We start from the raw sequence: 20,392 nt of genomic DNA on the forward strand, positions 1-20,392 counted from the left end.
GTAGTAAACCCATTCATGTGAGCAATAATTATAAGAACTCAAAAATAAACATAATAACTTTCTAATTTCCACCACTGCAAATAAATACAAAAATCACAGACTCCCTAGTTTCACAGAGACAGACCCCTGGGGGTCCCTGGACACCACTTTCAGAACCACTGATGTATACTCTCCATATTTCATTAGTTATTTATTTATTTGTTTGTTTATTATTTTATAACCTTATAATTGTATTGACTGCATTTAATCGTTTGCTCATATATTATATTATTTACATAATACATAATTTTATATGAACATATTGCTGTGGATTACTTCTTGTACTCTCTTTGACTTCTTTCTATCTATTTCTCTGAGTGTCTGTCTGTCTGTCTGCGTTATCTACACAGTAATCTCAGTTTTCTCTTACAGTATGTATTCCTCAATTCACAGTATCAATCACTGACAGGTAAGATCTTGTTTATATATACATAAAAATGATGTTAAAGTCAAAAAGTCAAAATCCTGTGCATTACTTACCATCCTTCATCTTCATGGCAGCACTATACTGAGTCAGTGTCACTTTGACTGAAATGGTTCACTTCTCACTTCAGCAAGAAGAACTCAAAGGTCATGCTTTCAAACCACACATGCTCTGTCACAACTTAGCCACTCAGTAAGTCACACAGTAGATTCCAGAGGAAGTGACTATCCAATTGGGGATATGGTGGCCCAGTTTTTTTTTTTGTTTGTTTTTAGCATGTGAAAACTTAGTAATTCCCTTTCTCTTCAGCTATATGGTGAGTTGACAGATCTGAAACAGACTAGCCATGTGGAGCGTGAGTCATAATCTGCCTCTCACTCACTACACATTCACTAACTCACACTTAGAGTGTCACAGCCCACCATGCTAATGTGAGGAAATTCAGAGAGTATTTACCAAGGACTACTAGGATTTCTAATGCTAGTCAAATTGAATTATTTTCTTCAGCTGTTTCCTCAGAGAAATACACTGTATGGCCAAATGTGTGTGTACACCTGACCATCACACTCGTATGTGCTTATTGAACATCCCATTCCAGAATTAGTCCTCCTTTGCTGTTATAAAAACTTCCAGTCTTCTGGGAAGGCTTTCCACTAGATTTTGGAGCATGGCTGTGGAGTTTTGTGCTCATTCATCAACTAGAGCATTAGTGAGGTCAGGCACTGATGTTGAATGAGGGTTGGAGTGCAGTCACTGTTTAAATTCATCCCAAAGGTGTTCAGTGGGGTTGAGGTCAGGGCTCGGGGCAGGTCACTTGAGTTCGTCCACACAAACTTTGGCAAACCATGTCTTCATGGAGCTCGCTTTATGCACAGAGACACTGTCATGCTAGAACATATTTAGACCTCTTAGTTCCAGTGAAGGGAAATTTTAATGCTACGGCATACAAAGACACCCTATGCAACTATGTGCTTCCAACTTTGTGGCAACAGTTTGGGGGGAAAACCACATATGGGTGTGGTCAGGCATCCACAAACGTTGGGCCATATAGTGTAGTTATTCATTTGTTCATAATTCATATATACATCATAAAAAGAAACAATTTAGTTATGAAGGCCAGAGTATTACCTACTAAGATTACTAGAGTTTGTACTGTGTATTGATTTAATGACAGTACATAGGTGATATATCTGGATTCCATTCATGATGACTTTGTATTGTTTATTGGGGATTGGTTTGACAATCATGTCTGAACCTTGGTAATAAAAAGCATATCTGTAGGTTATTGCTCTGTTGGGTAACAGAACAGCATGAAGGATATTTTCTCTGTCTAGATCATCTTCTGTAGAAGATTTCTTCACCATGATGTCTCATATGTACAACACAAAAATAGCAGTTTAAAACACCCTTGATTTGTTCATCACTAACATTAATAAAGTTTGTGTCATATTTTCTTCTTTCATCATTTTGTACATCTCTGACTTACACTACAAAAGTTGACTGAAATGTTCCTCATGAACTTAAAAACCTTTTGATCTGAAGGTGTATGATTAAATGTTTTAAATCGGCGTTGTAGACAAATATATAATCATGCCAACATATTCAATTCTTTCATTAGAACACTAACATTTTATTTACAAAAAAATATATTTTTTAAATGAATGACTTGAGTGAAATATTCCGAAAAGCAGCCAATAAGAGTCCAGTATCGGTGGGAACTCCTTTAATACTGTTTAAAAAGCATCTCAGGAAGATTCCTCAAGAAATCAGTTGAGAAAATGCGAGGAATACATTTCTGGAAATTCTAGGAAAAAGTGGGTCTACTTTGAAGATGTTAAAATACTAAATTATTTTGATTTATTTAGGTTTATTTTTTTTATCACAACATAATTCCCATAGTTCCATTTGTGTTACTCCAGAGTTTTGATGACTTTATTATTTTAAAATGTGTGTGGGGGGGAATAATAAGGAATGAGTGTGTCTAAATGTTTGACCGGTAGTGTACATGTTCTTCCCCTAGCTAGTAGAAGATGGGTTTCGTTGCACCAAACAAAGAGCATATGACAATTAAGGATACTATTATCCATCACATGAGCAGTGGTTACATAATAGTGGTTAGTTGTCAAAAATAGATGTTGGTTGTTCCCTCTAATTCATTTTGCGCTGGCAAATGAATAACAATAAAATAGAAAATAAAAAATATAAGAAAGTACAAGACGGCAGGATTGTTATGGACACTGAAAGTTTGAAACCCAAGCTAGCTGACATTTAGACTTTTTTATTTATTTATTTATTTATTACATATTTTTTCATGATTTACATGACTTTCCCTCACTTGTTGCAGTTACTGCCTTCTCTTAGCTAATTACTCAGATCAAAGTATAATAATGTCAGGAGAGTTTAACTTTAAATACTTTAAGTACATTCTTAGAGTCTAAAACACTTGAACAATACTATTCTTTTTCTTAAGCTAACAGCTAGTAAGCTACAGATTAGCTAGGATTTACCATATAAAAATAATAACATAATAATAATAATAACAATAATAACAATAATACTGACTCACATTACACATGAGCTCAGTTCATGTTTGTCACTAAAAATTCTTAATCAAACACAAGAGAGTTGACCTACAGTTAGCCGGCTAGCGAGTTCAGCTTGAAATATTCTGTGTTGTGAAAACATTTTAGGCTTTTCTGTTGAAAAAAAAACAAAAATAAAAAAATAATACAAACCCTCATAATATTTGTAATGGTTTTAATGGTTATAATGGGAGCTGTATTAGTTTTAATGGAAACTGTAATGGTCTCTGTGGGTCTCAAGTGGTAATTTGTTGCCTTCTATTGGTGGCACATTATGTCTAGTGGATACCATTAAGGACCAGTAATAGTAATGGTTTTAATGGTTAGCTGATGGTTTATAATGGTATTTGTAGTGGAAATACCAGGCTAGAGATAACATCAACTTAAAACTGAACCCTTCAAGACATGAAATTGTATTAAAGTGCTGAAAACTAAACAGCAATACTGTATAGTAATTTCTGCAACATTCCATTCCTGCATGTTTTTTTTTTAAGCAAAAATAAGCAAATAACTAATATTTTACTACCATTACTGATGTTCTTTGTGTGCTTTTGTGATTATTGGCTTTGGTACAGGACTGATCTCTTGGCTCAGTGCATGCGCCCCATTAATGTCTGGCGCGTGTTGACTCAGGTCTGTACTTCATGTCTTTATCTCTAATCAAGAGCGTTTTGTGTCCATGTGATTGCTAGCTGCATTTCTCTCATGAAGCTTTTGCATTCCTGTCCCTCAGTCTCAAAGCTTACTCCTACTCCCTAGTTTAGTTTGCTGTCTCAGTGGGTCCACAAGAACAAGCATAAATGAAATAAATCTCGTAAGCACACATTATGTTCCGTCCTCAATCATGCATCATTTTTGTCTCGCTGTTAAAAAGAGCACGAGTGTGGTGTAATGAATGGCATAGTTTATTGTGCTGAGGACATGCTGTAGGAGTGGGAGGGAGGGTGTGCTGGTTTGTGCAGGTGGAGGAATGCTGCAGTAGTGTTTATACTGGCTCTGCATTGTGTCTGGAGCAGACTCTCGGGCTGAGGCTAAACATTTCCCCACGGCCTTGCTGTGCACTGTGCAGAAAGGAAGGAGGTGCAGCTCGTTGTAGTGGTGGTGGTGGTGATGGTGACGGGTTAGTGCTGGTTCTATGCTAGTACCAAGAAATCTTTGAGTTCCAATACCAAGAGTGCTAGAGGAATAGTTAGGACCATATTAAAACACACACACACACACACACACACACACACACACACACACACACACAAATAAGCAAACAAAATGAAAAGCTGTAAATTTCCTTATTTTTAAATCATTTTAAGGAGTTATGAAATAGCTATATGTATATATATATATATATATATATATATATATATATATATATATATATATATATATATATTATGTCAATCACATGTGCATGAAGCCTATTTTATTACACACTATATTGTATGTAGGTTTGAAGAGTGGACAATGGGTTTCCATGGCAAGAATTTCTAATAATCCAATGCGGTCTCTCTCTCTCACTCTCTCACTCTCTCTCTCTCTCTCTCTCTATTTCTCTCTCACCCTCTCTCTCTCTCTCAATCTCTCTCACTCTCAGACACACGCGCGCACACACACACACACACACACACACACACAAACCTGTTGCTCATATAATCTCCCAGTACACAGTGAAGAGGAATACTGCCACCTTCTGTCTGAAACATGGACACAGGCATACTTACATGTTACATACATGGAACTTTTATTTATTAACGAGAATAGAGAAAATTTCACTGAAATCAGTGAAATGCACAGTTCTGTACAATATTATAAACTGCCAGTCAGGATTTCTTTAAAAGAGAACAAGAGCCTGGAGAATACCAGCCATTTCCCACTGTTCTTTGTCCAGCCACTGATGGCTACTGGGAGAGAAGGAGGACAAGGACTCTTTTATCTCTCCAGAAGGTGGATGGGCACAGCATTAGCTCTGATGTTATGCAGATTTGTCATTGTCATAAATCCACAGCTGCTGGGAGTATTCACAATTTCATGTGTCACTTCAAAGGCATTCCTATCTGTCTCGAGCGCCTCCGTAGCTCCTGTTGGACTACTTATGAATGCCTTCGTACCATGTCAGGACCAGCCTGCTAGACACGTTCTTCCATCTGTGCTGCCTGAACGATAGTGGCCCTGTGTTTTGCTCCACATGTGCAGTGTTTTAACCGAAGGTGGCTTCTGAATCACTCGTGGAACGTGTCATTAGTGTTCTGGTTCTGATACTGTTCTGTTCAGATTCACTGAGAGGGACATCGTGGTTTGTGGTCAGTCGGGGAGAGAGAGCGAGAGAGAGAGAGAGAGAGCGAGAGAGAGAGAGAGAGAGAGAGAGAGAGAGAGAAAGAGAAAGAGAGAGAGAGTATGTGTCTATGATGTCTTCTTGCCAGCTGTTTGCAATTTCTCATAATGACGGCCTGGGAATCTCCCATGCTGAAGTGGGAGGCTGTAGCTTGTAAGTGGTTTAAAAACATTTCTCTACACAACACTTCAGGCAGCAAGCAGGTGTCAAGTGTAGGGCAGATACCTGATAGTTGCCTTGCGCAGGTGAAAATGAACCACCACTGAGAGAGAAAGATAATACAGATATTCTTCAGGTTCTACACATCGACAGTCTCCTATTATTCACTGGAATTATGTTATAATCTAAAATAGGCCTACATTTTACCACTCGACTGGTTTCATCACTCTGTTGAGTTGTAAAAAAAAAAATTCCCATCATTTAAACTCTGCGTGTGATTCATATCTACAGCATCATGGAACTTCTCACAATTTATCAGAATAATGGAACGTATTCTGATGAAACTTTTCTAATGAATTATAAATCCAGTCCAGTCGTCTGACTAAAAATCTTTCTAAAAAATAAAAAAAGAAAAGAAAAAAGTCAAATACTGATCAGCAGCGAAAGACGTAAATATAGACATAGGTTTCTAATAAGTTGTAGTCAGTGGTGTTTCTATCAATCGTCTCTTTCCACCTGCTGTCTGTCTCTTATTTCTATTTTCCGAGCTTCCATACAATCCATGGCAGGCATTCTCCATCCCTATAACTGCCTCGATGTCACTGTAACTGTAACATGAGATCATACCATGTTTAACAACACTCTGAACCTTTTCTCAGTGCATTCAGATAAGAGTTATCACTGAACTCTGTGTTCTCTAAAATTCAGATAAATATTACAGTTGGGAGTTTATGTAGTGGCAAATGATAGAAAAGCTCAACTGAAATCTAATGGGCTTTTATTAATAGGTAGTGCAGATTAACCAAACATGCTCCTCCGCTGCTCAGATCTTATCATTCATCTTACATCATATTATTAACTCCGTCTAATTATTCAGCAACTACAGTGAACAAAGAATAAATGTATGTAATGACGAGCATGATGTACTGTATGTAAATCTAAACACACTGACAGACCCTGAAGTTTTAAAAGGTTAATGACGGGAAAGTTCATATGGTTTTGTGAGTCTTCTTTCAGTAAGACCATAATGAAGCCTGTTAATGAAGAAGACTTCAAACTTAAATCCCCTTATTTCTTAAGAATCCATTTATTAAGACTGAAATACCACCAGCGTGCAGTTAGTCATGGTTTCAGGCTGACATGAGTTGAACTTGTGTAACACTAGATACCCAGTCTGAGTGCTGACTCTAGTCTAGAGCAGCCGGTTTTAGTGTGGTTTGTGTTTCCTGTGGTTCCTCTTAGCTTGGTGGTAAGTCAGTCTGGTTTCTTCACTCGGGTATTCCCAGTAATCACCACATTTAAACCCCATAGTCACATTCAGCTAAGGCAAGGAGCTTCATCTCACATTTGTTTCTCCTGACCTGTGTAGCCACCCTGTGAGCAAGATGATTAGTAGCAATTTTTGAATGTACCCTCATGTGTAACATTACACGTACATATAATCCTCACAAGTATTTATATTTCATATGTAAGAACACAATAAGTGTGCTTATGTAAACAGTGTCCATCGTGAAGTAATGATGCATTATTTAGTCGCTCCCTTGAGAAAAACCACACTCACGTATCCATTTTCTTTCTGTTTCTCTCGTGTGTGTTTTCCCACAGGAAAATCTGCTGTACTCACACCATTTATACAAGACCATTGTCTGTTTTCGAGCAGTAGTTTCTGGCATGTGGATAAGGATGTGTGGCTTCCTTCGACTGCATTACCTAATCATTACCCCAGGGAAAAAGACATGGTCTTAAAAAACAACAACAACAAGAACAACAACATGGAAATATGAAGGCACTTATCTACGTCAAGCTTGTCATTATGCGGTTCTTTAATAAGTCTAGTCACTTACATAGAGCAAGCACAATGCTTACATCTTTTTTGCATAGCATAAAGCAACCCAACTAGTTTAGGAGTTGTGTTTAAGTGGAAAAACTACTCTAACCTGCTCTTATTTAGTGAGCATATCTGCAGCCATTAGAGGGCGCCACTGCACTTTAACTTGCGGTTATTTTTGAGGAAATGTTGGCTTTATAATCACAAATCGTGATAGACAGTGTAACCACACAGCCAGACAGTCTTTTGACTGCAATAACCACATCCTTCATTCATCGCTTTGGAGTGAAAATATGACAGATTCACATGAGAAACTTAATCAAATTACAGCTGACACGTGGAGGTCTCAGAAGCTGAGAAAAAGAGCCGTTTACTGACTGGAAACTTTGGTTCAGAAGTCATAGGGGAAAGGCTAGACTGTGTGTAAGAGGGTGTTGAGGATGAAGCATGTCTCAGAATGAAGTATGAACAAAAGCCCTAGTGTCTGCAGAGACACAGTCACTGATCTCATTCTAGCCAGCAGTTCATTTTAGTTTCCCCTCAAGACCAGCTCACAGCAAACACCTCTTTAATATATCAGGAAAGCAGAGGTGTAGGTTACTATATCAATTATCAACACCAGTCTGTTCATCTACTGCATGATTTGCCTGTCGTTGAATATATCTATTGTATGGCCAAGTGTTTATGCGCATACTTGTAGTGGTTTTGTTGTAATGTCTACCCGGGAGGAAAAAAAAAAACCCAGATAATGCTCTTTCTTGTCCTAACAAACAGGTGTTGCAGTGATAACAGGAAGAGCAATGGTTTGCAGGATCATGTGAAATCCAAAACGTGCCAAATGCATGAATAATGGCATGGCTGCACACAATAAGAGCTCAATCTTCTGTTATATGATCTTGTCAGCTGGCGATAATGCGGTTCTGTGAAGGATTTTTGGAGTGGAGAATATCAACCAGGATCAAATCAATAAAACTTCACTGCTACTGTACAAAAGATGTTTTATGAAGTTGAAACATGAGCAACCCTCCAAACAATTGTAGCCCAGAGATTAGTATTTATAATGAATCCAAATTAATATTCATGTGAAATATTTCATTAAATAGGAGAAATTTAAAGATTATACCACACCCTGTACATCCTTCTATTTTTTTAATTGAATTATTTGTGGAATACAGGTATGCTATTGTAAATAATAATAATAATAATAATAATAATAATAATAATAATAATAATAAAATACATTTAAAAAAGGTCAAAAGATTTTAATCTCAGTCGTATGGAAGTGCTGAGGTACAAGTAAAAATAATGCAACATTATGTAACAAATAACCATTTTTGTTATATGCCATAGCGGCAGATGGTTCAAAAGACCTTTAAATCAAGAACTACTGAATGAGGACAAATTGTTGGGTGTTTTGGGAAAGTAAGAGATTCATTGTACTCAATCATGCACTCACACTATTCTTTGTTTTTTCAGTGAACTATTCCTCATCATCTTCCCCTGAGGTTTGTGTGGCCCTACATAATTCCTGTGTTTCAGGAGGAAAAATCCAACATGCAACATTGTGTACACACATCCTGAGAACATTTTTGGTGATGATTAAATTGAACAAAATAAAAACAATAAACTGACATATATACCGATATCTTCCAATAATGAATTTAAAGAATTGAATCAATATTACATTTAGCGATCATGGAGATATGGTTGAAAAATAAGGTTTCTGAATCCATAAGTAATTTATACCAATATTTTTATGGTTTAATTCATTTGCATTATTTAATTAATACAATAACACATTAATACAATGGTCATCCGAAGAAATGCAGTACAAATACTGCCTGTTAATTAAAAGAATGCCAAAGATTCAATTCGGTGTTCATGTTTCTGGACATATAGAGGGGTGGTACGGTGGCGCAGCAGGTAGTTGATGCTGCTTCACAGCTCCAGGGTCCCCAGTTCGATCCTGAGCTCGGGTTAATGTCTTTGAGATGTTTTGCATGTTCTCCATGTCCTCCGGAGTTTCTTCCCCCCTCTGACAAAATATGTCAGTGGAGTCGCTACTCTATACGCGTACATGCTGTCCTGTGATGGACCAAGTGTTCCTGGGACAGGATAAAGCACTTACTGAAGATGAATGTGCTAAGAACGTTATGTTTCCTCTCATACCTACTGCACATACAAGTCACTGGCTAAGCTCACAGATGCCTGTACAGAAGTGCTACATGTGTTAGCATGTTTTAACAACAGGTTTATCCAAAGTGCAACAGATTACAAAGTGTTAAATTACTGTATAAAACAAACTGCTAAGATGATTGTCAAATATATAGGATTCTCAGATGATAATTATATTATCTTATATCCAACTGCCGATGCATATTCATATCGACAGTGCTGAGGAAATACCACAAATATACCTTGGTAAATATTCTCAAATTCACTTCCGTTATTCGTGTTCATGATTTAGGTGAAGCAGCGTAATTCTGCCACTAACTGTACAATGCAAAATACTGCAGAAGTGTAATTGTCGCTTGCTTTGCAAAAAAAAATCATAGTTTACAGGAATAAAAACTCACAATTTAAAAAATATTTTTAACAAATATTTGGCCTCGACTATCTCACAAAAACAAAACAAAAAAAAAACAACAACTTTGAAACACAGCAGTCCACATGAGAAGTAAATTAATAACATTAAATCATATTCCATATTAAAAATCTAATTAGTTTCCATAGTATAATGGAAAATGATGTGCTTTAGCCTTTTGTACCATAAGTGCATTGTCTCACACACACGCGCGCACACACAGTGCATATTTTGGACTTTATGTAAGCCTATGTACCACACTCTGTTGTGTTGTGTTGTTTCGTTTCTATAGTGGTCCTGGAGGAACAGATCGGACCACTGTATACAGATGTGACGACAGAAATCAACTTGACAATGATTCAAATGAAAAGCGAACGAGAGAGACATGTTCACTCAGAAGAACGCTTAGGATTATTACACACACACACACACACACACACACACACACACACACACACACACACACACACACAGGGATACCTTTATTCATTGGATGGATCTGACTGGGGTTAAATCACAGCTCAGTTAATCGGACACAAAGGATAATATTTCACATATTCACTCAGGTATTTTCTTACATTGCCTTGTCTGCTGTTGCTCAGCACCTCTTACACACTCTTCCCATTTCCCACTCCTACTCCCTCTAGTTCTATTCTTTTTCTTTATTATTGCTCTGTGTAAAGTCCTGACTGAGCTTCTAATCCTCACGTCTCCTAGCGTGAGCACTGCTAGGCTGTGAGCTCCTCGTGCTGTATGTTCACATGTATCCCATGGACAGGTCTGGGTGGGGCCTGCTGTCGCAAGAATGCTGCTGAGGAGGCTGTGCTGCGAGGCCGCCGATACCATCCTCTTCGAAGCTTCCCTGGAGATCTCCGAGTGCACCATTCTAAAATAAGCAACAGGAGACTTGTTTTGAACTCTGTAATAGCAAATACTTTTAGAACAATCAACACTATTGGACTCCTGAGGAGCCCAACCTCGTCAGGCATGATTGGTCAGGCATTTCAATTCGCAAGGGCAACCGAACTTCCTCCCTTGAGGTCATTAAGCCACCATTCGGGTAACCGCAACAAATTCCCATCATACTACCAGCCATCATACTACAACTACCAACCGGGAAGAGTGAAGGCTAACGTGAGCTTCTTCGAAGACATGTGACAGCGTGACCCACTTGGAGGAAAGAGCGATATATGATTGTCTAGAGTCACTGTGATTGACAGGAGAGAAAGGACGCCATCCCTTCCACTCAGAGAGCGTTTTTGCTCCCTTGGCTCCTGGCCACAAACAGCTGTATCATAATCAGAAATTGAGCTCACAATGTCCTGATGCTATAGGGGGAGTGCTTTTCTTTTGCAGCACTTGGACATTTGAATTTTATACAGATTTGTTACGACACTCAGTACGTTTACATGGACAACAATATTCCGATATTAACCGGATTAAGAAACTACCATGTAAACAGCGATTATTGATGACCTTAATCCGGCTAAAGTCATACTCGAAGTAAACACAAATCGAATTAAGACATGTGGAGTATTCCTCTTTTAGTCGCATAATCAACGTGCATTATAGACACGTAAACACCTTAATCACACTGTTAACGTCTTGTGGGAGTTTTCTCCACATTTTGTGACAGGACAAGTACACACACGGTGGTTTGGGACGCAGCCCATGGCTTCAAGCAGTCGTCTATTTGCACGTACCGCATGACAAATAATTAACTGCACTTGAAGCCTTCGTAAAATTAAAAATAAAACACCCAAAACTGAATATGGTACCATAACGAAGACGAAGTGTATGTCGATACGTGAAACTCTGGAGGGAACGTCGGACGGCGTGGCGTGGTGACGTAATGACGTGTATCGTTAATCGATCTATGTTCTATAACATGTAAAACGGGAACATGAAAGGAGTATTCTAAAAGCAACTCATATAAACATTAAACTTCATTTAACATCATATAACCAGTCAATCTCTCATACAGATTCTGGGGTCCAAATCTTTCAAAATAATAACATGGATATGAGAAAAAAGTACACAATCCTGGGTACCAATCCAAATTTTGCTAACATATTCCTACATTCATGCACAAGCGGTGTTGCAAACAAACATACAATTATCAAAAACATATTAGTAAAATACACGATAGTCTTACCTGGCCCATGTATGGCTGCTGGAGCATTCTATGATCGAGATTAGACTGTGCACAGAGAGGATGACTTCCTCCCTGGAGCTCTCCAGGCCGCCCATGCTTCTCCTGACCCACAGTATCCAAGCAGGTTAGCAGCTCCTCCAGATACTCACCCACATGTGAGTGCCCAGTAGGAGTGTAGGAGGGAGGAAGTTCCTGGCTGCAGTTCATGGACACAGTATTTAATTGGCTCATATAAGGAAGTCCCTGATGCAAATGGTTGGATTCCAGGTAAAAGCTTCCAGGTTGCTGCAATCCAGACTGTAAGACAGCTGGAAGCTGCTGGTTAATGGAGCTGCCCTCTGTAAGAGAAACACTGCCACTGCCATTCACCTCAGTGTGCTTCAGTCTATGATACACCTCCTTCTCAGGATAAAAGAAGCATGAATGCTCAGGTTGGTATACATGCTTGTGGTTCACTGGATGAGGTGACTGCTCTTGTGGATTCAACTGAAGTCCATGTGGTGTTAAGCTTGGCTGTTTGTACAGATGAGACTGTGCTTGAAGAGACCCCTGATGATTTTGCATAGAAGAGGATTGCTGAGGTTGTGAATGGGATTGCTTTAGTATAAACGGCTGCATCTTTGGCTCTGAAGGCTTGGAAAGAAAAGAAGAGTGGTGTTGCTGGGACTGTGACATTAAAGGACTAGGTAAAAAAAGCTGCTGACCCTGTGACCATGGGCTCAGTGATGGCTGTGATGGAGGATGTGACTGAGGTGCAATACTAGGGAGACACCTCTCCTCCGGATTGGCCTGAACGCTGCTGGGAAGTGCAAAGTCCACCTTCTTCCTAAGAGACTCTTGAACATAGGAGAGAACATCATCAGTAAAGTCTTTGAAGCCATATCGACCATCCAGCTCTACGTTAAGGAACAGCTCTTCTTGTTGTAGAAGATCCAAGTCTTCTGGAGTGATCCCCAGACTGCCCATGAAGCTCGTGAGCTCACAGTTGCTCTCTTCCCCTCCAGAGCTGATGGCAGGATCTGGTTTAAAGAGCGATGTCTCAGGGAGAGAAAGAATGTTCTTTTGCCAGTTACTAGAAAAGATCCCACCAAGCTCCTCCTCCTCTTCCTCGGGGTCCCGAGCTCTCATTAGCTCATCTGAACCTGAAGGGCATACATAGATAGACTCATCTTGTTTCATCATGGAGCCCAGGAGAGAGTTGGGATCTAGTCCACCAGGGAGTTTCTGTTGGTTACCGTCTCCTGGAGTAACAGATGCAATAGATTCTGCGGAGGGAGTGCCGCTAAAGGACTTGGACAGGTTCATGTCATACAGTACAGCCTCTCCTGTGGTGAGGCTGAAGGGAAGCATGAGGCTACGTTTCTTCAAGGTCTCTTCTCCTTCTTCATCCCTGCAAGAGGACAATATGTTACTATATGTGTGTATAAGTGCATTTGAATATATTGCCTCTTGGGTATAAAATATCTTTACACTGGAATAAAAAAGAGGAATGGGACTTGCATGAGAACTCTTTGAGAGGCAATGATAAAATCAGGCCGGCCGTTTTTGTAGATGAGTCTGGCATTAGCCTGCACCCAAACCCAGGCACTCTGTTTGGTAAGCAGCCTAAATACAGTCAACCCAGTCTCACCTGTCTTTATCACTGCAGAGGAGAAGCGAAGGGAGGTTGTACATAGTATTAACCTGTTATTACTCTTTATATTTAAATATATCAGGACAATTAAAGAATTCACACAGGTTTTGATATACAGTACAAAATAATGCTACTCTATATGCTACTCTAAGTAATAAAATTCAAAACACAGCACAGGACAAGTGACCTTCATGCCCTTGATTGATATCATATGAGGTGCATGACTGAATGTCTGTAACAGTAGCCAAGGAACTTACTGCGCATGTGGTTCTCAGCACAGTGTAGCATGTCTGCGGCATGAATAAACTGGTAGCCTGAGCCACGGTAGCACAGCTCTGCCTCTGTATAGCCCAGCACAATCTTCCCTCTGTGCAGAGACAAACAGAAACAATTAACTGGCCTAGTAGAAGATACTTAAAAAAAAAAAAAACACAAGTCCAAGGGCAAAAGAATCATCAACTGGATGAGTCAGGGTGTTATAGATAGTATGACTACTGTACTGCTGTAGATAGTAGAACGCTGCAAGCAGCCAGTACTAAAAGCACCTGATAGGACTGAAGTGATAAATGACATTTTTATCATGTGGTGGCTCACATTTTCTCTATAAATAGAAAAGTTTAAAGTCAGTGAATAATAGATTAAATGTGATGAATAACTTAATAAAGGTGGAAAAAAAATCTAACTGCAAAAACTCCTCTTACACATTCAAAATAATAAAAATGTAAAAAATAATAATAATAATAAATACAGAAATAAATAAAATAAATTAAATTCATTCATTCATTCATTCATTAAAGCACAGAAAAAGATCAAGCAAAAAGGAATCAAATATATCCACTAAAAACAGTCATAAAGTCATAAGTCATAAATGAAGTGTGTCACTCACTTGGCATCGCATGCAGTTGGGGTAAAGTCCAGTTTGTGTTTGGTCCTGAAGAAAAAGTTTTTGGCACGGATCTCCAGAATGGAGGGTGGCTGGAGTGGACAGGCCAGGGCAAATAAGGCCAGCTGAGGTGGAATGGGTTTGCCTTCTGGAGACTTTTCATTCTGTCCATGCAAGAACTTTAAACGGCCCTGAAAGTTCATGGCCTGCAGATAACAAGGCCGACAGACAGCACGTCAGCCATGTTAGCCAGCAAAAGAGCATACAGTAGTGATTAGAGGCAAAGATCAACACAGCTGCTAATTTAAAACCTGTAGCTACACATTAAAGTAAACCATCACGGAAAACTGATGGGCTTTCCAATCTAAAACCTTTGATGTGGCAATATACTGGAAATAAATCTCAAGAGCTTAAAATTTACATTTAAGTATAGAAATATTGGCAAAAAAAATGTTTGAATACTTTTGTGCTGCAGAAGCTTTAGCAGTCATTTAAAGAGCTGTAATCTGTATCCCTTAAAGTGGAACTCTAATATCACAGTTATACTGAAACGTTTTAAAGCTACAACAGGCAGTCATAGTTATTATCTTCCTCTGTGGTACTACATTAAAAGTATGGTTTGGTAAAGGCGGTTCAGAGAATTTATGACTCAGCTTAAACTTTTATCCACATATGACCGGCAGTAGAAGAGGATGATAATTAATAGGCTAAAGCTTAAGAACCAGAAAAGCTTACAAGGAAAATACAAGTTCATAATTAGTGAAGTACTCTCTGACCTCTCATTGAACCCAAAATATGTGCAGTATTAGAAGACTTACAAACTAAATTCCACTTTACTTTACTTAACCGCTTGCGTCATTATCTACACTATAAAGGGTTGCTTTCCTGGCCATGACTCTAAAACCAAATGTCAATTGCAAAAGTGCATTCAGGAATAATCAAGTTAATGCTGACATTTTCATGTTAATCCTGGGTACCATCAATTCAAATGTACTGCCTTTAAAAGACATTGATGTTTTTTAGCCATCATTAAGCCTTACCACCTTTTAATTGAATATCAAATTGTATTTATTGAGCATAAAGTATATAAAATATATAAAGCAGTAACTATTTAGAGCGGCCTTCAGAGCTGGCAACTTGAGTCAAAAGAGATATGTCACTATTTACAAGAGCAAAGTTCTCCTTTATCTTACGCAGGTGTTTACAGTGCTCTCCACTAATATTGGCACCCTTGGTAAATATGAGCAAAGAAGGCTGTGAAAAATTGCCTTTATTGTTTAATCTTTTGGTGAAAAAATAAAATCACAAAAATACTCTGCTCTCATGGATATCAAACAATTGCAAACAAAACACAGGTTTATCAAAAAAAAAAACTTTATTAAATAAGTGTTAAATTAAACAATTATTGGCACCCTTTTAGTCAATACTTCATGCTACCTCCCTTTGCCAAGATAACAGCTCTGAGTCTTCTCCTATAATGCCTGAGGAGGTTGGAGAATACATGGCAAGGGATCTGAGACCATTCCTCCATACAGAATCTCTACAGATCCTTCAAGTTTCAAGATTATCTACCTTTGTGTTCGCAAACTTACAATCCATCTTACTAGTAGTTACATGGATGAGGACTAGCATTCAGTAGTAGACATTAACTACTTGTCCTACCTCATTTTGGCTCCTTTTGTAAGATTGACCAGGCATTAAATTATCCTCTGGACTCCATTTTATACTCAACACAGACGGAAAGTCTGTTTTCTTCAGCATATTATTCAGTGGAAGACCCAGTAACTGTGCTTAAAGTGCTGATGTTCAAGATATAATGTTTTATGATTACAACTACAAGGACATCAAAATCAAGGACTCATTTATAAACTAAATAAAATTAGCTAGTTTTATGCTTGGAATGCTCCTTTATGCACAGATACTTTATATTTAATCAACCTAAAAAAATACATTAAAACAAAATAGTAATTGAGGCATGTGCAACAGTTTGGACACCCTTCCTCATTTAACTCATTAGGCCATAATTGACTCATTAGTACTCGCAAGGAAAGTCAAGAAATCGTTAGGAAGGTCAAGAAATGTCATTAGGAATTACATTTCCAAAGCGTACTAAATTATTTGACTCTTCAAAAACCATGGGCTCTTCGAAGCAGCTGACTGAGGACTGATGATTGATGCATACAAAACAGAGCAATGCTACAAAAAGATATCAGTGCTTCCAACTCACAATTTCCACTGTCAAATGTCAAGAACTGTGGAAGTCAAGACCAAGAAAACTTTCAGTTAGAACTGCCCATATGATGGCAGAAAGGCAAAGCAAAATCCCCAAATTAAACTGTCGACCTGCAGGAAGGTTTAGCTGACACAGGAGTGGTGGTGCACCATTCTACTGTGCAGCATTGTTTGCACAAACCTGATCTGCATGAAGAGTCATCAGAAGAAAATGGTACCTGCGACCTCATCACAAAAGTGATGATATATGCAAAACAACATCTAGATAAGCCAGAGGCATTTTAAAATCAAGTGCTATGGACTGACCTAAAAATGTAACTATTTAGCAACAATCATGAAAGGTATGTGTGGAGAAAAAAAGCACCTTATGAAAAAAACATCTTGCCACCTGTTAAGCATGAGGGTGGATCTATTATGCTTTGGGGTTGTGTGACAGCCAATGGCACAAAACATTTTACACAGATGGAAGAATGGATTACAGTAAATATCCGCAAATTCTGGAAGCAAATGTGACACAGTCAATCAAGAAACTGAAGCTGAAAAGAGGCTGACTTCCACAACAGGACAAGGATCTAAATCATACCTCAAAAACCACCATGAACTACTTCAAGAAATGCAAGCTGAAACTTTTGGAATGGCCTTCACAAACCCTTACTTGGAAATCAATGAAAATATGTAAGTGGCCCAATAATATCTCAGAACTCAACACATTCTGCAAGTAACAGTGGTTGAAAATGCATTAAACAAAAAAGAGAAACTCTAGGGATAGGGTTAGGGTTAGAAAATGTGTCTGAAAGGTTTGATATCTGTCAAAGGGGTGTTATTGAGTACTCACTTAGAAGGGTGTCCCAACTATTTTTTTTGCTATTGCAATTTTAAAGTTCATCAAACATAAAGTAACTGTTCATTAACAGTTTGTGTTTACTTTTATTTTTGGCTTCAAAAATCAACAAAATATGTCATTTGGCCAGTGAGTATGGACTGGCATACAATGGACTGGCAGTGAGTGTTATTGTTGCATTGAATTTATTACTTAAAAGAGCTTTTTGGAAAAACTGTTTTCAATTTCATACCACATGTGTGATGAAATTTCTATGTAATATGGTTAAAATTAGGACCGGGCTGTAATATTGCACAAAAACATATTGTGTGAATGTCTGTGATTTGTCAGAACCCTCAGTGGGTATTCATCAGGAAGAATGCAGAACAAGCTCAGAGTATGCTAAATAAAATTTCTGGCATTTGTTAGAGCACATTTGTGTTGCACATGTCGCAGTTAGGAAGCTCTGTTTTAACAGCACCAAACATTGCATCGATTCACTTACACAGCCATTCCGTGTAACAAATTAAAGCAAATAAAAAAAACAATGCCTCTGTGATGCTGGAAGAAGCATTTTGCTGTGGCATGTTTTGGGTCCCCTCATCCATTAGAGGGACAAATGAAATTGCTTTAATTTGTCTGTATATACTATATGTGTTGCTGAAGCATACATTTAAACATCAGACCTTCAGTGGCTCAGAGGTTGGAGAATCTTCTTCCCAATGAAGAAAGAATTAGAGCGTTAAATGGTGAATTATAACTTCATAGTTTTGTGGAAGCTATTTAATTCCAAGGATGCCTGTTTCATTTCTCACATATTTGCGATTTTGGAAGACAAAGAATGATTCAGAGGAAAGAAATTGCTATTTCCCCACTGGTTTAAACTGCTCTTCATTTGTATATTTGCAGTACCTTTTTTCCTTTTCAATTCTGACCTTTTCCAACTTACCAGAAAGCCAGAGGAGTTATTCAGTAGACATCGTAACCTGCACACAAAATTTCGTTCCAGAAAGGCAGAGTTCTCTGGTGGTAACTGCTCGGGGTTGTAATATGTATGTGGTAACTGTGCATCTTGAGTAGCTGCAGGAAACAAAGCATCATGCTCTTGATATTTAAGCAGCAATTGAGATTATATATATATATATATATATATATATATATATATATATATATATATATATATATATATATATATATATAGACAGATAGATATTCAAATCACTGCTAATCACTAAAATATGGCAATTTCATGCTATTTAAAATCAGGCTGTGTGTAATTTATAATATATTGTATACAACTCAATGCAGGAAGCATATTTGTTCTTCAGAATACACACCATCTGCATATAGCCATTATCTGTATAAATATTAAACACAACAGTATTTGCGGGTTGGAAAAATCAGCCATCTCCCAAAAATATGTGGACTAGCATTGTATTTCAAGCAGTGATCTGGAAGGATGCAACTCACTTGCCTCAGTGTAACTACATCTCTGAGGCATCACAAAAGGATCAATCAAAATAAAATTAGCATGTGAACAATTCATAGCAGATATAAACACCTATCAACTGCATACACGACCTACATTAACTTAACGCCACACACCCTTACGTAAAGCACTACGGTCATAGTTTACACAGTGGGGTTCAGGGACCCTAAGGGGTCTACAAAGTAATTTATTTTATTTGCAACATCTGTGAAATGAAACACATTTAACAAAGTTATTATATTTATGTGAGAGTTATTAGCCCATTTGACTGGTCATGTGAATTGAATGGGTTTAATCCAATCCTCAAGAACTCACAAACAAGTAAGACTATACATAAACTGGAATCTAATGGTAAAAATGTGTAGATAAATAGTAGAGTTCAAGAAAAGATTAGACCGAATATTTTAACAGTAAACAGGTCAATACTAGGTATTCTTCTTGTGAGTTAAAGACTCCGCAACTGCAAAAAGAACCCCTGGAGAAGAACCCATGAGAATGCAATGGATCTGTTTCCCTTGTCCTTTTTTTCCCCCACTGTATAAAAAGGGTCTCAGCTTGGCATTGGCCTGCCTGCTACTTTCTCACTATTAAGTGATAAACCCTATTAATCTTAGTTTTACCTTCTACTAGTTGCCCAGTGTCTGGAGAGTTACTGGGGTTGAGAGCCCAATGGAGTTGCCGGTGAAACTCAGCCCTGTCTTCTGTGTGAATAAGCTCATAAACACTCTGATGGATGATATCTGACTGTGAAAAGCAAAAAATACACACAACCCACTATAACAAGTGCACAAATAACTTATCTCCAGCAGTTAACTGGCATGATAGCAAAAATACGTGCTGAACTAAGTAGAGAACTTTTGAGCTTTGGAGCATAATTAAGACCAACCTGATGGAACCCGAGATAGTCCTGAACAGTTGAAGAGACATAAAAAACTGCACCATTACAGGTGACCACCAATAAAAATCCATTGATGACCTGCAAGAAGAAAAGAGGTTGAGCATGGACGGCTGTTTTAAGATATACTGTAACAGGTACAGTGACAGATATCAAGGTACATTAACAAAATTAACAATGTACAAATGAGAGTAATTAAGTTAGAGCAAATAACACTACATATACCATATTTCCTTTATCTGGCAGGCAAATTTATCAAAAGACACTTTTGACATTTGAAAGCATATAATAGAAGTATATAACGATTAAAGTGTAATGCTCTTGTTAGTCTCCATTCTCTTTT

General features: G+C 38.0%; 1 protein-coding gene across 1 annotated transcript in view; it reads right to left on the reverse strand.

Annotated features, from left to right (window-relative positions):
• Positions 1 to 9,094: 9,094 nt before the first annotated feature.
• Positions 9,095 to 20,392, reverse strand: part of ahr1a (aryl hydrocarbon receptor 1a) — a 29,573-nt gene continuing 18,275 nt past the window's right edge. The window contains exons 4-11 of the mRNA XM_053627700.1: positions 20,041 to 20,130; positions 19,775 to 19,898; positions 18,615 to 18,745; positions 14,617 to 14,819; positions 13,988 to 14,097; positions 13,598 to 13,739; positions 12,098 to 13,487; positions 9,095 to 10,828 (exon numbers count right to left, since the gene is read on the reverse strand). Of these exons, the coding sequence (XP_053483675.1) occupies positions 10,700 to 10,828; positions 12,098 to 13,487; positions 13,598 to 13,739; positions 13,988 to 14,097; positions 14,617 to 14,819; positions 18,615 to 18,745; positions 19,775 to 19,898; positions 20,041 to 20,130 (2,319 nt within the window). The 3' untranslated portion in view covers positions 9,095 to 10,699. The remainder of the gene's footprint in view (positions 10,829 to 12,097; positions 13,488 to 13,597; positions 13,740 to 13,987; positions 14,098 to 14,616; positions 14,820 to 18,614; positions 18,746 to 19,774; positions 19,899 to 20,040; positions 20,131 to 20,392) is intronic.

Source organism: Ictalurus furcatus, chromosome 1 (genome assembly GCF_023375685.1).
Source record: "Ictalurus furcatus strain D&B chromosome 1, Billie_1.0, whole genome shotgun sequence".
In the NCBI taxonomy this organism is placed as follows: Eukaryota; Metazoa; Chordata; class Actinopteri; order Siluriformes; family Ictaluridae; genus Ictalurus; species Ictalurus furcatus.